The sequence below is a fragment of the Zingiber officinale genome, chromosome 6A (genome assembly GCF_018446385.1).
Source record: "Zingiber officinale cultivar Zhangliang chromosome 6A, Zo_v1.1, whole genome shotgun sequence".
NCBI lineage: Eukaryota > Viridiplantae > Streptophyta > Magnoliopsida > Zingiberales > Zingiberaceae > Zingiber > Zingiber officinale.
Genome location: NC_055997.1, coordinates 119,496,145 through 119,512,518, shown reverse-complemented (window position 1 = coordinate 119,512,518; position 16,374 = coordinate 119,496,145). Strand labels below are relative to the sequence as shown.

Genomic DNA, 16,374 nt, shown 5'->3' with positions numbered 1-16,374 from the left:
AGTGTCAGATTTCATGTTCTTAGGTGCAGACTCTTCGATTCAAGGTTGAATATGGCTTACAAATCGCATTCTTATATATCAAGAGCAGTAGTCATTCTAGTAATAACAACTTATAAAGATATCATAAGAAATACAAAGTTAAATACACACCAAATATGATAGTTAATAATACCTTCTGTCCCTCTAATATTACTGCGCTTCACTAGTATCCGCTGGTAGATCATAAGTTTTTGAAATACTTTTCTCTCTCCAGATTGCTTGAACTTCATCCGTACGGAACCTCTGGGTAAATGTTGATTCCTCTAATGTGGTGGTCGTACCATGCGCGAAAGCAAGGAGACCAGTGTATGCTATCATTGCCCCATTGTCAATACAGTATCTATCATCAGTTGCAAAAAGCTTGCCTCCTCTTTCAGAGCACATTATCCTCATCATCTCTTGCAGTCTTTCATTGCATCCCACACCACCAACAATTAAAACATCCTTCTTATCGCAGTGCGCCATTGCACGTTCGGTGATCTCAACCAGCATAGCAAAAAGTGTTTCCTGGCCACATACAGTCATTTATTGTGTAAGTCCATAAGATTCAGTGTTTTCAACAAAGTTCTGTTATCCTTCACCATTTCCCTACAAAAATATCTCATTTTCCTTCAGACAAAAGACAAATGGAATAGGCAAATAGAAAGAAGCATTACCTGCAAAGAGTAGCAGAGATCAGCAGGTGTACATTCATTGTTTTTAAGCTGCTCAACAGCAGTAGCTTCTATATAACTTAATATACCACTGAACGAAACATCCATTCCCTTAACAACATAAGGAAGATCAATGAACTTCTCACCTTTCTTTGCAAGCTGCACATGAAAATCACCAGAATCAATTCAGTTGCAGATGACATGGTTATAATGAATAATGCAAAACAAAAAGGCACTATAGGATCACTGAAACTTGTACAAGCGATCATACTGCAAAATTCGAAGTCTATCTTTTACATTATTATATAGATAACATTGGTAGCCTCTCATATATAATCAAGGTACGACAAAAGCTCTTATTCAATACTAATGCAAAAAATGACGTCAATCACTAGCAGCACTCATTAAAAAAGTTCACATTTTCAAACAAAAAAAAACCACTTAAGCCAAATGAGTTGCGTTTATCTTCACTGAATTGGAAGTTCTTGGATCAACTAAAGATAAGTCACAGGATTAAAATTATTTGAAAAAACTTATGCTGAATCCAGACTATTGTATTAGAAGCTTCTTGGAACAACTAAAGAGAAAGAGAAAGTGCAAGAATTAAAAAAAAAAAAATCTATATTCAAGTACTAGAAAAAATCCTTTATACACAAAACAACCAGGTAGTGTTACTAACCTTATCAGCTCTTTAACAAAATGCTATGAATAGATCATAAGCTGCAATGCAGTATTAAATTGGTACTTATCATTTGACCTCACAACAAAGACTGAGGAACAGAGATACAAATTAGAAAGCCAAAAGTGAATTTGATTCCATACTGACCATAAGTGTGAAGTAAGGGCAAGTTATTATACTTTAAGACTGTTGTTCAAGGTGCTTGTCAAAACGTTTATATGAAAAAGAAAAGTACAAGAGATTTTGCAGCACGCCAACATCAATCTTCTTCTCAGTTACCTCTCATTAATGCAAAACAATAGTTTTTTTTTAGAGTTTAAGCATTTGTAAATATCTAAAAAAAATCTTCAAAAGAACGATTTTTAGAAGATGAGTAACGTTTAAACCTGCTCAATGTTATACCCAGGGCTGGGATCATTGGACAAGGTAAGAACCCTAGCGAAGCGATCCAGGCAGTTACCCACGGCGATATCAATAGTTTCCCCGAAAATTCGGTACTTGCCCTCGCTGTACGCTATGACCTGAGTGTTCCCTCCACTGACGTAAAGCACGACGGGGTCCTCGGCCCCCGTGACCACCCGGCCCATCTCGATGTGGGCAACGCAATGGTTGACGGCAACGATGGGCTTGCCCCAGAGCTGGGAGAGGACGCGTACAGCAACGGCAGAGATCTGGAGGGGGGCGCCCATGCCAGGGCCCTTGGTGTAGCAAAGGCAGTCGATGTCGGCGGGGGTGAGGCCAGCGTCGGAGAGGGCTGTGCGGAGGAGAGGGAGCAAGTGGAGGAGGTGATGGTGGGCAGTCTCACGGGGGAGGAAGCCGTGACCTGGCGGTGTGATGTAGGTGTGGCGGGGGTTCGAGAGGATCGCGCCGTCGAGGTCGACGATGCCCACGCCTATCTTGTTGGCCGACCCCTCGAACCCCACGGCGATCAGCGCCTTCTTTCCATCAGCCATGATCGGTCCTTCTCCTCCTCTTTCCCAAAATATTGGAGGAAGTGGAGACCAGGGTTTGGGAAGCCGCCTAGGGTTTAAAGCTCCGATTTAACTAATTACGATCATATCACGATCATCCAATTATAATTACGAATGATCCATCCTTGATTTATTTTTTTATGAACCAAAATATCAGCTCCCGAATATTCCGACAGAATCTCAAAATTTATTAAAGGGTAAATATAAAAATACTTTTATTAGTGAAGAGGAACTGAGAACTTGCACATAAATAAAATTAATAAAATTACATATAGAGAAAAAAAAAAAACAATCCGATGCACGAAGCTCGTCATATGAAATCCCGAGAAAAAATTCATTGTACGCAGTATTACTTTACTTTTTTGCAAGAGATTTTTTTCATAATTCAAACTCATGACTTTTTGATCATATGATAATAATTTTATCATTACACCAAAACTCTTTCTATGAACTCTGGAAGCAGCACCACCACCGCCAGCAAAAGCTCCCCCAGCCGAATAGAAATACTAAAATCCAAATAAATGATTATCTTAGTTATTGCATCAATTAGATTTCACTCGAAAAAAAAAAACAAAACAAAAAAAAGGTAATCTATAAGAGGTGATAATGCAGTCTCAACATTGATTTTTTTGTCCTGTACATGATTCAGTGAGTATAATAATACATTGCTGAGAATAACAGCATTTCCTTTTGTTTGATACCTGCACTAACTAAATCTCTAACAGTTGAACATAGTTGCAGTTTAAGCTCTCTGATTATGGAAAAGGCAATGAAATTGTATGAACTATTACTGGAGGTCCACTAATTTGTTTCCTCAGCCCTGTTTATATATGCTTTATCTTCACCTGACTGCAAGCTCGAGCCACTTATTTGATCAGCAAAATACTCAACTGAAACATAAACGAAGAAAATCAAAAGCATGTCAGTCAATTCTTGTGTTTGAGACTTTGAGTGAATTAATTTTTTGTTTTGGAATTAATCCTCTTTATCAGTATTTGCTCAAGTGGAATTCAAAGCATTCTTAAAACTTGAAGATCCAACTACAATTTTAGAACTTGTGATGTTATGGTTTGAGTCTAAAACTAAGTTAATTACCTACATCATCCTCGACTGGCAAATCGAGCAAGAGATCTGAACCAAATGAAAGGAATGGGGAGCCACTGTAGTCGCCAATTGCTCCAAGATCTTCCATAAAGCAAACAACAATAGGAGATCAATGTGTTAGTCATCGATTAATAAATAATTCTGCTTGGGACATCATATCATTGATTACCTAAGTTTTCGCAGTCGGTTGTTAGATCTGAAAGGCTGAAGTTCCAAATATGGCTTAACGACCTGGTAGAGTCTCTTGAAGATGCAAAATCAACATCTAGTCGGGTTTCCAATTCTCCGACATGTACATCAGATGTGAATGTTGAACCAAGAGCTGGGGAATCCATTCCCATAGACAGTTCAAGCGGAGTGAGTGGAAAATGATTGTTTGATGCTACTGGTGATGGGCGCATTGCAATCTCTGACATAGATGCCATTGCACTGCCCTCAGGTGCCGGAGCAGCTGCTTCAGATGTTCCACTGTTGAGAAAAATGTTCCAAACTATAAAACTAATTTCCTTGAAAGGAAGATAAAAGTTAGTATAAGTCCTTATGGGAATGAAAGGATAACCATGAATTTTTCAGATAAAAGTTCCAATTTAGGCCGGTTCTTGAACATACATGGCCTTACTCTCCTTAAAATCATAGTTGTTCTCCAAACATCAGGATTGGTTCTCGAAGAAATACTCTTTCACAAACTAAGTTAGCAAGTCAACTTCATGCATCAAATCAGTTTACGGTCATTCTGAATCCTTGTTGTATATATGGTTATTTCTATTTTTCACAAATGCAGAACTGGCTTTATTTTATCTTTTGAGAATTTGTTATTTAAACAAAGATTAATGATTTAGACATGTAAGACAACCATGAATTTTGTTTTCCTATGAATGTAATTGAACAATCAGTTCAATAACTGTTGGGATCTTTCCTGTCAAATGGCCTATTCCTTTATAAACGATAAGGGTCATACAGCGACGTAGCAGGCATATAGAGTTACAAAAATGCTCTTACTCATTATTCAGCCAACTGAGTTGAGACGTTCCTGGAGAAGGCTTTCCATTGTTTACATGAAGCTGAGGTGAACAACGAGGGGGCTGAAAAGCTGGATATCAAATTTGGAACTTGTTAGCTTCACTGAAAAGATTATAGAATAAGAATGACAAGAGAAGAGGGACTACAACATACTTATACTCGAATAACCTATGTACATAATTTCATAAAAACACCGCAACCTCTTCGAGTTGAAGGCAATTTTATACTCAAGACAAGGTAAAAAAACCATCGAGTTCATAAATATTTCCAAGTGTAATACTTTTGGTGAAATAAAGAAAATTAGAACTCTTTAATTATTAGCTGCTTCTATTTTTTTTCAGAGATTGCAAGTGAAGGAAACTACCAGCTGTTGGTTGAACTCCATTAGGAGAAGAACAAATAGTCAGATTGTATTGATGCTGCAATAACTGATTAAATAAAATGATTTGCTTCTTCAGCTTCACTCGAATATAGTAAGATCTGAAGAATTCAGAATTCTCTTCTTCAAGCTTCTGCCACACTGTAAATTAAAAGAGAGATCAGACCAAGATTTCTGACACATCTGCATGTTTGGAGAATGTGCTTAAAACAAGTCTTATCATCTCGACGAATGAATATTAACGTCATAATGTTAAGAAAAAGCTCCAACAAATATGTATTTGATATGCAAGCTATAAGAAAGTTGAGTTGATACTCTTCACTGGACAAAGAAATGTGGAAAAGGATCCTCTTTCACACAAATGCGAAAAGGACAAAAAGCATTAAGTTTTAACCTTACCCTGATAATGTATGGAAGATAAACTTACCAAGTGCGGTAAACTCAGGTTCAACTTTAGCTCGAATAGACAGGGTTCTAATTACCTCCTTTTTATTCATATACAGTTGCAAACAATGTTCTATTAGATTCTGGACCTGAGAAAGAATTAATAATTAGGAATTATTGAAAAAAGATAAGTCACAATCAATGTGTGCATATGTGTTATCCTACATTGAATTAACCATAAGGATTAACATAGAAAAATATAATAATATATAAACTCACGCTAATAACATTGTTTAGTCATCTCAAAGTTTCATTAAACTGAGTTGTTCTAATGAAACAAGTAGCTAGATATCTTACTAGTCCAATGTCTTCGTGAGAAATCTTTTTGTCATTACTACACAAAATCAATGATTGACCTGGATCTGGTTCTAAAGTCTCACTAACTGTAGGACTTTGATGTTTACTTTGTATCTTGTGTGAAGCTTGAGACGATGATTTTACTTCTGCTGTTCTTTGTGAATCCTGCAGAAAAGCTTTCTTAAGTAAAAGAAAAGAAGTTGCAAGCATTAGAACATAACCAGATGGGTTTATGGCAATACTCCCTACCCTCAAAATAAAATAAGTTCTGCGCTTCAGGACACAGATATAGAGTACAAATACATAACATCTGTGAAATGAATTTTTTATCATTAAGCAAACATTTTTCATTAAAACATTCATTATCCACTTCTTATCGGATGAAGACATAAAGGAGATATATAATAAACATTTCTCAATGGATAAAAGTGTTGGCTATGCAAATGGTGTCATAAGGAACAATGCTTGTTCAACTCCTCTTCTTGTGTACCTCTACACTGATTTGGGTTTAAACTCTCGGATAAACATATATAATGCGGCAATAAAGGGGGCCCGCCGAGCATGAGTCAAGGGCAAAGACAGCAGTCAACTTGGAGATCAAAGTCAGGGAAATCAAAGCCAGAGTACCAACGGGCTCACCAAAAGTGGGTCGAGCGGTATTCGACGTCAACTGCCGATCGGTCTAGAAGTGTCTGATCGGCCAGCAGGTTCATAGGGCAGATTGCTCGTCCGAACAAGATTAGTACAACCGGAACATTAAATGCTCGCAATTGACTAAGCGAGTGCCAGGCCGACCGGAGCTCATGTCCGATCAGACCAGAAACAATCTACCAAACCGAGTCACTACGAAGAAAAGCAGCTGAGGTCAACCGGGCGGAGAATCCCGACCGAGCGGCTACCCAACTCGGCCAAATAGTGGGACCCCTCCCATATCTCTTAATATCCCTCTGGGAGTAATGCCGCTGACAACAATGCATGGTTGGCAAATCGTACGACGAAAGCTTCTACTGTCTTGTCAGGATGCATGTCATGTTAAGATATGGTGTCAGAGACACTTTCCTGACATATCTTTTCATATGACGTTAGCAAAGCGTGTCCATGCCTTGGGGAGTGTGCACGTCACCTATTGTAGCACTATATAAAGGAGGGATCCGTGCACCGGCGGAGATATGTGCTATTCATTATTTACAGTTGTGCTTTCACTACTACTACGTTGCCCGCCTTTTTCTACTGTTCCGGTGACTGACTTGAGTGTCGGAGGGTCAACGCTGAGATCCCTTCCTGCCCAACATTGATGCTCTGTGTGTTGTAGATCGGAGTAAAATCTTCGCAAGGTCAACAAAGGAGCCGCATCCTTAGCCAACCTTCTTCATGATTTTCGGAGAGGATCAATATACTATATGGAATTTGTAACAATACCATGTTTCTTTCAAACTATAAGTAAACTAGAATCTGAGAGCCATGAATTTTCTTCAAGATTATGAATATACAAACAAGATAATGTTTGTCCAAGTCATTGGAAAACTGGCATGCACATAAGACCAAACAAAAAAAAGCTGACATGCACAGTGATATCTACTATAACTCAATTTTGAGGGCGAGATAAATATTCCCAAAACTATGTGATTTAGTACAATCCAGTCCAGGCTTGGTTTACAGCAGCAAAAGCTAATCGGATGCAAACCAGGATACCTTTATAGTTCATCAATAAGATGCTAAAATTTCTAAAGATTCACAATAGAGTAAACTCCTAACAAGGATGGAAACCATGCCATCAACGGATAAACAAACAGAACCGAAGCTTTATCCACAATAACAAATAGAAATGCAACTCGGACATCTTCAGATTTGTGTATACTTAGAAGACAACAACATGAGACCACGCTGCTGCAGCTTTCAACACCATTATGCAACGCAGGCAAGTTCTCCACTAAATTTTGCTACTTATACAGAAAACAGCACTCTCTTTTTTTCTCCCGAAACCACGGAACGAAAGATTTGAGTCAATCTGACCGAGTCCAAAAAACAAAAACACATACCATTGCGCAGAGGAAACCATTAACACGTTCGCCAAAAAGAGTCGATCGACTAGTGGCACTTGAAGAAGAAGAAAGAAAGACGGTCACATGAATGGCTTCCGTAGTTAAGATTAACCTTGTAGAAGAGTTTAAAGGGAACTCTTCCAATTTAAGAATTCCAAACTTCGTCCTCCAAGCTTGGAAAAGTTATGAAAGTTTCACGCTCTGAAAACTGAAAAGGGCCTAAATGAAAAATTGTCGCGGAAGTTTTGGAAAGGTCACGGGGAGCCGGTGACGATGCGTACGCAATTGACAAATCAAGTGGATTTTAATTGGGTCGGATTGGTGCGCACGTGGATCCGACTCGGACCCGTGTCCCACCAATTAATACTCCATCTTATCTGATGATCTTATCCAAATGTGACTTTTTAGTTTGAGGATCCAGTTTTAAACGGATCGGGTCCCACCATAAGAAATATTAAAGGTCCGATAACTCGGGTGAAAAGAAGGTTGGTCGTCCATCAAGGCTAGGGGCCCCAATGGAGATCGCCGACTTTGACCGACAAGACTTCGGAGATCTCGCAACCACGGCGATTTGTTGTGCAGCAGCAGTTTCGAGGTCTGCGATAGGAACTTTGCTTCTCTTGTTGATCCATGACCGAATGCTCAGATCATCAATTCTTGCAGTCGTGGATTAGTCTAGCGTAAATAGTGACAGAACTCTCATCCTTGATCACAAAGCCTCTTTTCATCATCATTCACGATATCAACCAGCCTCTTTCGCCTCATTTCATTGCATCGGCGCTTACTGTGTCACTCTTGATGGGGACGAGAAAGATATAAGGAGAATAAGTGTGAGAAATACTCCTGTTTCTGTTTGTACTCTTTCCATTCTCAGAGCAGGTGAGCACTACAGCAAGGTCGCAGCTTGACAGAGTGAGAATATTCTTCACCTCTCTCCCTCCACTGGTAGACGTTTTAGTAAGACTTGAGAGTTGCATATCTGGCCTCCAGTGCACATCTACTCATGCACTGTCAATATGTGAATCGTCAAATCTTCTTGGAGCTGTCATGGACCATCCAATGGTCCAAAGGTTTCTTTTCAGATCTAGCATGGCAGTATTTGGTCTGCTTCTGTGAACACATTTCTCAAAGTGCAACTGATGAATTTTCTTTTATGCAGTTAATCTTTGCTAAAATAAATTTTTTACTGTTGTCGAGTTTGGAATGCTCCTTTGCTTTTAGTGGCTCTCTCAGTGGTCAATTTTGTACTGTTTCTCTTTTATTATGTACTGAATGGGTCTAGGGCCTTTTCCTCTATTAGTACATTGAGGATTTGAGGTCATGAGAATGCAATGCATAGTCTCATTTTTCACATGGTTTCTCTGTATGATTCTTTTCGTTTGCTTTTCCTCTGTTACTAAACTCTATCAAACCTTCCATCAAGGGATATGTTGATCTTTCAGGTATTGGATCTTACTACAATGTATATGTTCTCCAACCCCAGAACATCTCTTAATTCCTTTTTGTTAATTAATCTTTTCATATGTGAAACTTAACTAACTCATAACCATTCTCATTCTCTTGTATATTGTGTGCTATATTGAGGCTTTGTTGTAAGCAAACCCATCCTCATTACTCTATCAACATTCACCAGACACCAAGAGAGAAAAAATGGATATCTTGGAGGATTAGATTCGATTTGGCATGAATCTCTTTAATTGTGATATTCTATATGGTTCTTCTTCGCAATGGAGATAAATTCATTCTCAGAGGGAAAATAAAATGTTATGAAATTATCACTGTTATTCATGATGACAGTATGAAAATATATAATTAAGTTAAGGATGAAACATCTTTAAAAAAAATATATGTTGAGACTCTCTTTTTCACCCTATTACATATATAAAAACACTCCCTTTATAAAAATTACCATGTACAAATAGATGGTTTATTGAAACATCATATATTAATTCATTTTCAATAAAAAAAATGGTATAAATATATAATAATATTATTTAGAAAAGATAAATTTTCTGTTTTGAATGGGAAATAATACTCAAAATAATTAAAAAAATAGATTATCTATTTATATATTTTTAAATCTTTATGTTTGCAAGTTTAGATTGAGTTTGTAAGAAATATTTTGCCATCGAGTATCCTAGAAAAAGAGGATGCGGTCCTCGCAATTTTTAATTGTAACCAAGTCCCCATATGAATATTTATTTAACCATGAAGCAGCTGCAGTGAAAATTATATTTCCAACATACTCCCATCCGATGAATTTGACATCTTATTTTATTTTTTATTTTTTCTAGGAAAAGGAAAAATCCATGTGATGGTACTTGAGGTGCTATACATTGGAAATGGAACTCATGGGAATTTGTGAAGTGGAGCAACACCCTTAGGCATTTAAATCTGAGGAAGTGCATGCATATTCCACTGGCTCAGGTGGAGATTAACACTAATAAAAGAGGTATTTAGAAAGTGGAAGTTTAGAAAATTATGGTTAGGGTTATAATGAGGGATAGGTAATTATACCCATGTGTACACTTGCATGTATTTGAAGCTAGGGTTTAGTCTTGCACTGTCATTACTTAACCTTTGTAACACCTCGTATATTGAACAAAACTGCAAGTAATACTGCCTTAACCAGTAGAATTTTCACTGCAAGATTTTGGTTCTAACCAAGTACATAAGCTAAATTTAAAGTACAAGTCCTCGATCCATGCAATATTATGATCGCAGTTGCATTACAAATAATTCACTTCCCATTCCTCAACTTGGTAATTTTAGGTAATTTTAAATATATATCATTATATTTTATTTCAATTTTTTTTTGTTGTTGATGTGATGCCCACTGAGTTTTTAGCTATTTATTGACCTTCCTCTTACAAGGGTTTTTACACTTGCTTCCTTCGTTTCCTTCTTGTTTGCTAGTTCTCATTTTTTGCTGCAACTTTCTCTTTGCTAATCTTTCCACATAAAACTAAATCACTCAACTTGCTACAAGTTTTTCTCAGAAATATTCTTCTTCTTCTTGTTCTTGTTTCTTTTTGTTTGTTCTAAAGTTGTAGGGTGTATAAAAGAGAGCTTCCTTCTGTCCACTCATGGATGGCGATCATGAGATTTGATTAGCTGCTGACTCATTCATCCACGTAGCAAGTGAAACAAAAGGAAGAAAAAAATGAATTTAAATTTATTGATCACTTGGTAGATGAATGAATGATGCGGGAGGTAAGTTGGATCTCATGTTGTCTTTGCTTGGACTGAAGGGAGCTCCCTTGTAGATCTTCTCCTTTTACTTCTCTACAAAAAATATCAAACCCTTTTTTTATATAATTTGTTTTTCATTGCTCTACTCTTTAATCTCGGTTTGTTTCTTTGGTATATTTATTTGCATGAAATGATTCACCTTTTATTGGAGAAATATTTAGTGTTTATGATTCACCTTTTTTCCCCTAAAAAATAATGGATCTTGAAGCTTGTGGGTTGGTTTCCACTGATCTTTGCAGCGAGGGATATTATTTACTTGTTGGCATCATGGTGTAACTTGATCTGTTCTTCAGATGATCATATATATGTATGCTAGTGAATGACTTTTACCTCATAATTGAATAAAAGTTTCAGGAGTTTTTCTCTGCAACTAAAAGATTCATTTCTGTTTAAGTTTTCTCTCATTTCTTTGTTTCTTTAAATTGAAGTCTGTAAAATGATCAAACAATTTCATGCAGGGGATGAGTTTGTCTCTCATACATAAAATCTGATCACTATCCATCTTGTGAACGATACTAAATCACTTCTATAGCTTATTACTTTTTTCCTTTACAGTACGTAAGCAAGTTAACTTGCATGGCTTAGAGTTTAGACCTTGCTCAGTTCACTCCATTTGCTTTCCTTTTTTAGTAAACATTTTGTTGCCTGTAGTTCTTCAGATTAGGGTTTGGAGGAACCATGCAGTTTCAGGAGGAGGAGGAGGAGGGACATGAAACAACTATGTATGCTTCTTTATGTTCATCAGATAAACCATTCACAGAAAAAGGAGTCCCACTTTATTATTTTCTTCGTAATATACACTTGCACAAATCTGGAACAAACGTTTTCTTCTCTCCTCTTCAAGCTCTTCTTCTTCTCCATCATTGGCTAGGGCTTCTTGACTGATGAGTTGTGTAGTTGCAGCCGCCATTAAATTTACCCTCCATTTTTGTACTGCCATATTTGTTGGCCTATGCAGCTACTTGAAAACCTACTAGTCCCATTTTTCCTGCACAGGTCTCGTTTTACAGTGAAGAGAAGAAACATGCTGATTGCATTTAATATGAATAATTACTTACTGAAAGTGTGTTTTTTTGTTATTGTTTATGATTTATCTGAAGAAAATTTATTATGAATAATGTATGTTGTTGATCTATAGATCTATTATAGTATGGTTTTATTTATTGAAAAGAGTTTAAGTTGTTATTTTGATAATGATTTTTGATAATATATATATATATAGATGAAAAATTATATGCAAGGTGTTAAAAGAGTTTTTTCAAAATAATAATAATAATAATAATTTTTATTTTTTAATTTTAAAAATTAATCTAATTAATAAGGGGAGGAAAAATCAATAATATAATATAAATAGGGCTTTAATATCTTTCCAACACACTCATTAAATGCTTGCACTGAGCAATCCCACCTACCTTCTCCAAAAAGGCCACCTTTCCATCCTCCCCCTTCTCCTCCCCACAATGCCACCCCTTCCGCCGCCGCACCATGTCCACTTCCGCCGCCGCCTCCTCCTCCTCCCTCTTCTCCTCCCTCACCCTCCCGCTCGTCGTCGCCCTCTCCCTGCTGCTCCTCTCCGCCATCCTCCTCGCCTCCTGCCTTTGCCTCCGCAGCCGCCACCGCAACATCCCAAACCCTCGCCCCCTCCCTCCCTCCTCGGACTCCCTCGTCCTTCCCCGCATAATCTTCGTCGCAGAGGACGACGACGACGACGGAGGCAATAACGACGGCGGCCGAGCGTCCGGGCTCGAACAGGCGGTCATCAGCTCTTACCCTAAGTTCCCCTTCGCGGCCGCTAAGGGCGGCGATCCCGTCTGCTCGATTTGCCTCTGCGAGTACCGGGAGGGGGAGATGCTCCGCATGTTGCCCGACTGCCGCCACTACTTCCATCTCATCTGCGTCGATGTGTGGCTCCGGCTCAACGCCTCGTGCCCGGTCTGTCGGACGTCGCCGTTGCCCACGCCGGTGTCGACTCCCATATCGACGCCGCTGTCTGAACTTGTTCCGTTCTCGCAATTCGCAGCTGACCGAAGGAGGACTTAAAACTGGAAGAATAATGGTGGATTGATCCGGTGAGTCGTTTGCCCCTAAAATTGTTTTACTGAATCTTGTTTTTATATTTGTGAAAAAGATCAATTTTTTGAGCTATAGATCGAATGTGCCTGTAGCTACATATCGCATGCTTGTTATTTGCGTTAGTGATCTAAAAGTATCGGAGTATAGATTGGATATAGGCAGTCTAATTTTGATATATAAGCAAATAGCTTGATAGTGCATGATATTCACTTTATGTTTACTTGGTGCAAGCTAGAGTGAAATTTGAAGGAGTCAAGTTCTTCAAGCTATATCGATATTTTAAACTTTAATCAGTACTTGCTGCAAATATACTCTGTTGTATGTTCATGAAGTTGGAGGTGTTATATATATATGCTCCTCAGTCGGATGGAGTCGATTGAATGGATCCAATTGTAGTTCGAGCTTATCGCAATAACTTAATAATACTCATTCCCCAAGTTACCTATCTCTGAGTATGAAGTTTAGGAAATTATTACGGGAAATCTTATTAACCCAATTAACATAATAGCTTTTGAGTGCGGTAATCGGTTGGCTTTGTGGGAATACAATCAAAATCTCATATTGGAAAGACATAGAAAAGATCATGAGTTTAAAAGGATGAAGATATCTCCATTGCTATGAAGCCTTTTTGGTATAGCCCCAAAACAAAATCACTGCCATAAGGTTTAACCGTCGACTGTGTATAAGAGCTATGGTCTAATTGAGTCATGTAAATATAATATTGACCTCAAATAAAGGAAGTGAGAGCTCACGTGTCTGAATCAAGAGGACCAGACATTAGGTAAGAAGTCCTGCTGAAAAGCCAGGTAAAGAAACTCTAGTTGTGGCTAGACAAGGAAGTCCTAGTAGGTCGATTAAACTGAAGGACAAGAAGACCTGATGACCTGGTGGATCGATGATCGGACATCAAACAGATAGACTTTCTGCTTGAGGGGGCGCCATTTGTTTGAGGGGGAAGGCCTAGTAGGTCGATTGGATTGATGGGCAAGGGAGATTGTTAGGGTTGTAAGATTACAAACAAAGTTCCATATTGAAAATACATAGGAACGATCATGAGTTTATAAAGGAATGATATCTCCATTCGTACGAGGTATTTTGGGTAAAAGCAAAAAACAAAACCATGAGAGTTTAGATCTAAAGTGGAGGATATCATAACATTATGGAGATATTTAAATTTCTTTTGTCCTAACAATTAGTATGAAGCCTTTTGGATAAAGTCCAAAAAAAAAACCACGAGGGCTTAGGCTCAAAGTGGATAATATCATACTATTGTAGAGATGTTTAAATTCCTTCGATCCTAACAAGTGGTAGTAGAGTAGGGTTGTTCTTCACCGAACTAACCACCGGAAGAAGCACAAGTCAGAGCCATGGTCCAATCCGAATGTCATGTGAGGTAGCCTTGAACAAAGTTGAGAGGAGGCTTGGAGTAGGTCAAGAGTGGTTGGATGCTTGTTGGAAGGTCCACCGCAAGTCAAGAGTGGACGGATACATGCGAGGAGGTCCGGAGTAAGTCAAGAGTGATCGGATGTTTACGGGGAGGCCCGAACTATGAGAGTAATGATGATCCTTTATTTAAGGGGAGAATTGTTGGGAATACAATCAAAGTCCCACATTAGAAAGACATAAAAAAAATCTTGGTTTAAAAGGATGAAGAAATCTTCAATAAGGCCTTTTGGGTAAAACTCAGAAAATAAAACCATGAGGGTTTAGGTCTAAAGTAGGTAATATCATATCATCGTGGAGATATGTGAATTCTTTTGACACTAACAAGCTTAAGTCAACTTGTTTTAGTTTAAATATTTGGTTGAATTTGAATAGGCCAAATAACTTGGAGGCTATTTCTTGTGCAGAAAAGGAAAAGAGAAAAGCTGGAGCTTGTTTTCAATTTGGGAGCCTTTTAAGCCTAGAGGATGCCTTGGGTTGATGCAGGCTATGAGAGACAATAATGCTTGTAGAGAATGATTTAATTTTTAAGTAGAACTTTTGGTGTCAGGGAATGATAAACCTAATTTTGTCGCGAATTGGTATCAAATAATCACCGAACCCCTCTAAGCTAATGAAGCATAGGGAATGGCCTGGATCTCTCTCTCTCTCAAGGAATGTAAACGGTAGGATAATAGTCTTAGGATCAATTAATTATTGGTTTGCGGGTTTCTTGAATAAATTGGGATTTTAGAAATGACTTTTGAACAAAGAGAAGAAGTAAGAACCAAAACCTATGCTACATTTGCAAATTCAACTCATGGAAATTAACAAACAAAGAATCTAACTAATCTAAACTACTGCATTGAAAGAAATAACAAACAAGAATAACCTAATACAACAATTAAGCAAAACCTAAATTGATCAGACATCAAGAACAGTGACATTAACCGAAGGTTTCAAAGCAAAAGCAAGGGAATTTGAATCAACTATGCGTTGATCAACTATAACAAAGCTACAATTCAAACAAAGATGAAGAAACTAGCATTTAGAAGATGCACACTGATCAAACTAGAGAAACCCTAGCTTGGATTTAATGTGAATTGGATAAGGAACTTGGCAATGAAGATAATTGAGGAGATAAGCTCAGCTGGAAATTGATAGTAAACCAATGTTAAATCTAGATCTAGGAAAAGAGATGAATTCAGGTGAGCTGAGGAAACCCCAAGATGTCAAGATCTTGCAATCGGTGATAAATTGATCAGAAGAACTTTGATCTGGCAGATTCAGTAAAACACAGCAGTAAATCAGAAGAGGAAACAGAAAGAAATGGCTCTCGCCATTTGGTTGTGGTTGGAGATTTAAAGGAAGAAGATCGTCAGCTGAAAGATGAAAAAACCTGATCGAATCTTCTTGCTCCTCCGCTTTTCCGCTTCTTTCCTCTTCACATGAAGTCACAGCAGAATTGACTTTCAGATATGGATCAGAGGGCTGAAGTGGCGTCACTGGCTTGTGATAGGTGGATGATGATCGGAGGAAGGGAAACATCCTTGACCTCACCTGCTCGTCGGCAGTGGAAACTAGGAAGATGATGTCGCGCCCGCTCCTCTGTTTTGACGTGAGCACTGTAGAAGATTGAGGAACCCCCAGCATTGTAGCTTCTCACAGAATTTAAATCTGATCAGATTAGGGTGGACGGCTGAGATTCCTCCAGATGTTGATCAATGATCGGATCAGTTCAGATCGGGTTCAAAGGCTTCAAATCTTGATCTATGGTCCTGATCTACCCTCTCTTTGACTTGGATGGACCGGGTCATGATAAATGACTTAGATTTCCTCAAGTCTTGGATGGACGATCCAGATTACTCCAGAGCTTAATCTCTTCATGTAAGCTCGGATTTGGGCTCAATCTAGGTTGATCAACTCGAGTCCTTGCCCTTTGATGTCTACAAAGATCATATTCGAATATTAACATCAAATATCGTAATTATAAGACAAT

General features: G+C 38.2%; 3 protein-coding genes across 7 annotated transcripts in view; 1 reads left to right on the top strand and 2 right to left on the bottom strand.

The window, feature by feature from the left end:
- Nucleotides 1–172: 172 nt before the first annotated feature.
- LOC121997735 (probable tRNA N6-adenosine threonylcarbamoyltransferase) lies at nt 173–2,411 on the bottom strand. Its single transcript, XM_042552335.1, has 3 exons — nt 1,758–2,411; nt 696–851; nt 173–546 (listed from the first exon to the last, which is right to left on the bottom strand). Exons 1-3 carry the CDS (start codon nt 2,322–2,324, stop codon nt 190–192), a joined length of 1,080 nt encoding a protein of 359 aa, XP_042408269.1. The 5' UTR covers nt 2,325–2,411; the 3' UTR covers nt 173–189.
- A 537-nt stretch (nt 2,412–2,948) lies between these two features.
- LOC121997734 lies at nt 2,949–7,742 on the bottom strand. Its single transcript, XM_042552334.1, has 9 exons — nt 7,626–7,742; nt 5,587–5,751; nt 5,273–5,378; nt 4,831–4,986; nt 4,446–4,536; nt 3,616–3,914; nt 3,438–3,527; nt 3,134–3,232; nt 2,949–3,052 (listed from the first exon to the last, which is right to left on the bottom strand). Exons 1-8 carry the CDS (start codon nt 7,626–7,628, stop codon nt 3,144–3,146), a joined length of 999 nt encoding a protein of 332 aa, XP_042408268.1. The 5' UTR covers nt 7,629–7,742; the 3' UTR covers nt 2,949–3,052; nt 3,134–3,143.
- Nucleotides 7,743–12,262: 4,520 nt separating this feature from the next.
- The window catches only part of LOC121997728 (RING-H2 finger protein ATL67-like), a 168,632-nt gene continuing 164,520 nt past the window's right edge, over nt 12,263–16,374 (top strand). For 4 of the 5 annotated variants that reach the window (XR_006116357.1, XR_006116358.1, XM_042552323.1 and 1 more), the window contains exon 1: nt 12,263–12,949. Coding sequence is in view for 3 of the 5 variants with exons in the window: in XM_042552323.1 (XP_042408257.1) it covers nt 12,366–12,920 (555 nt within the window). In the remaining 2 variants the exon portion in view is untranslated. Of the gene's footprint in view, nt 12,950–14,803; nt 15,207–16,374 lie in introns of those variants that run through there. The other variant, XM_042552322.1, reaches the window with a different exon arrangement.

Excerpts from the sequence above, each read along its gene's own strand:
- LOC121997734 (XM_042552334.1), bottom strand. Across the intron at positions 4,537-4,830 it reads TGGAGTTCAACCAACAGCTG|CTTTTCAGCCCCCTCGTTGT; the intron begins GTAGTTTCCTTC and ends TTTGATATCCAG. Across the intron at positions 3,528-3,615 it reads AACCGACTGCGAAAACTTAG|ATCTTGGAGCAATTGGCGAC; the intron begins GTAATCAATGAT and ends GCTTTATGGAAG.
- LOC121997735 (XM_042552335.1), bottom strand. The coding sequence starts at position 2,324 with ATGGCTGATGGAAAGAAGGCGCTGATCGCCGTGGGGTTCGAGGGGTCG. Across the intron at positions 852-1,757 it reads CTGGGTATAACATTGAGCAG|CTTGCAAAGAAAGGTGAGAA; the intron begins GTTTAAACGTTA and ends TTTCATGTGCAG. Across the intron at positions 547-695 it reads ATCTCTGCTACTCTTTGCAG|GAAACACTTTTTGCTATGCT; the intron begins GTAATGCTTCTT and ends GTATGTGGCCAG.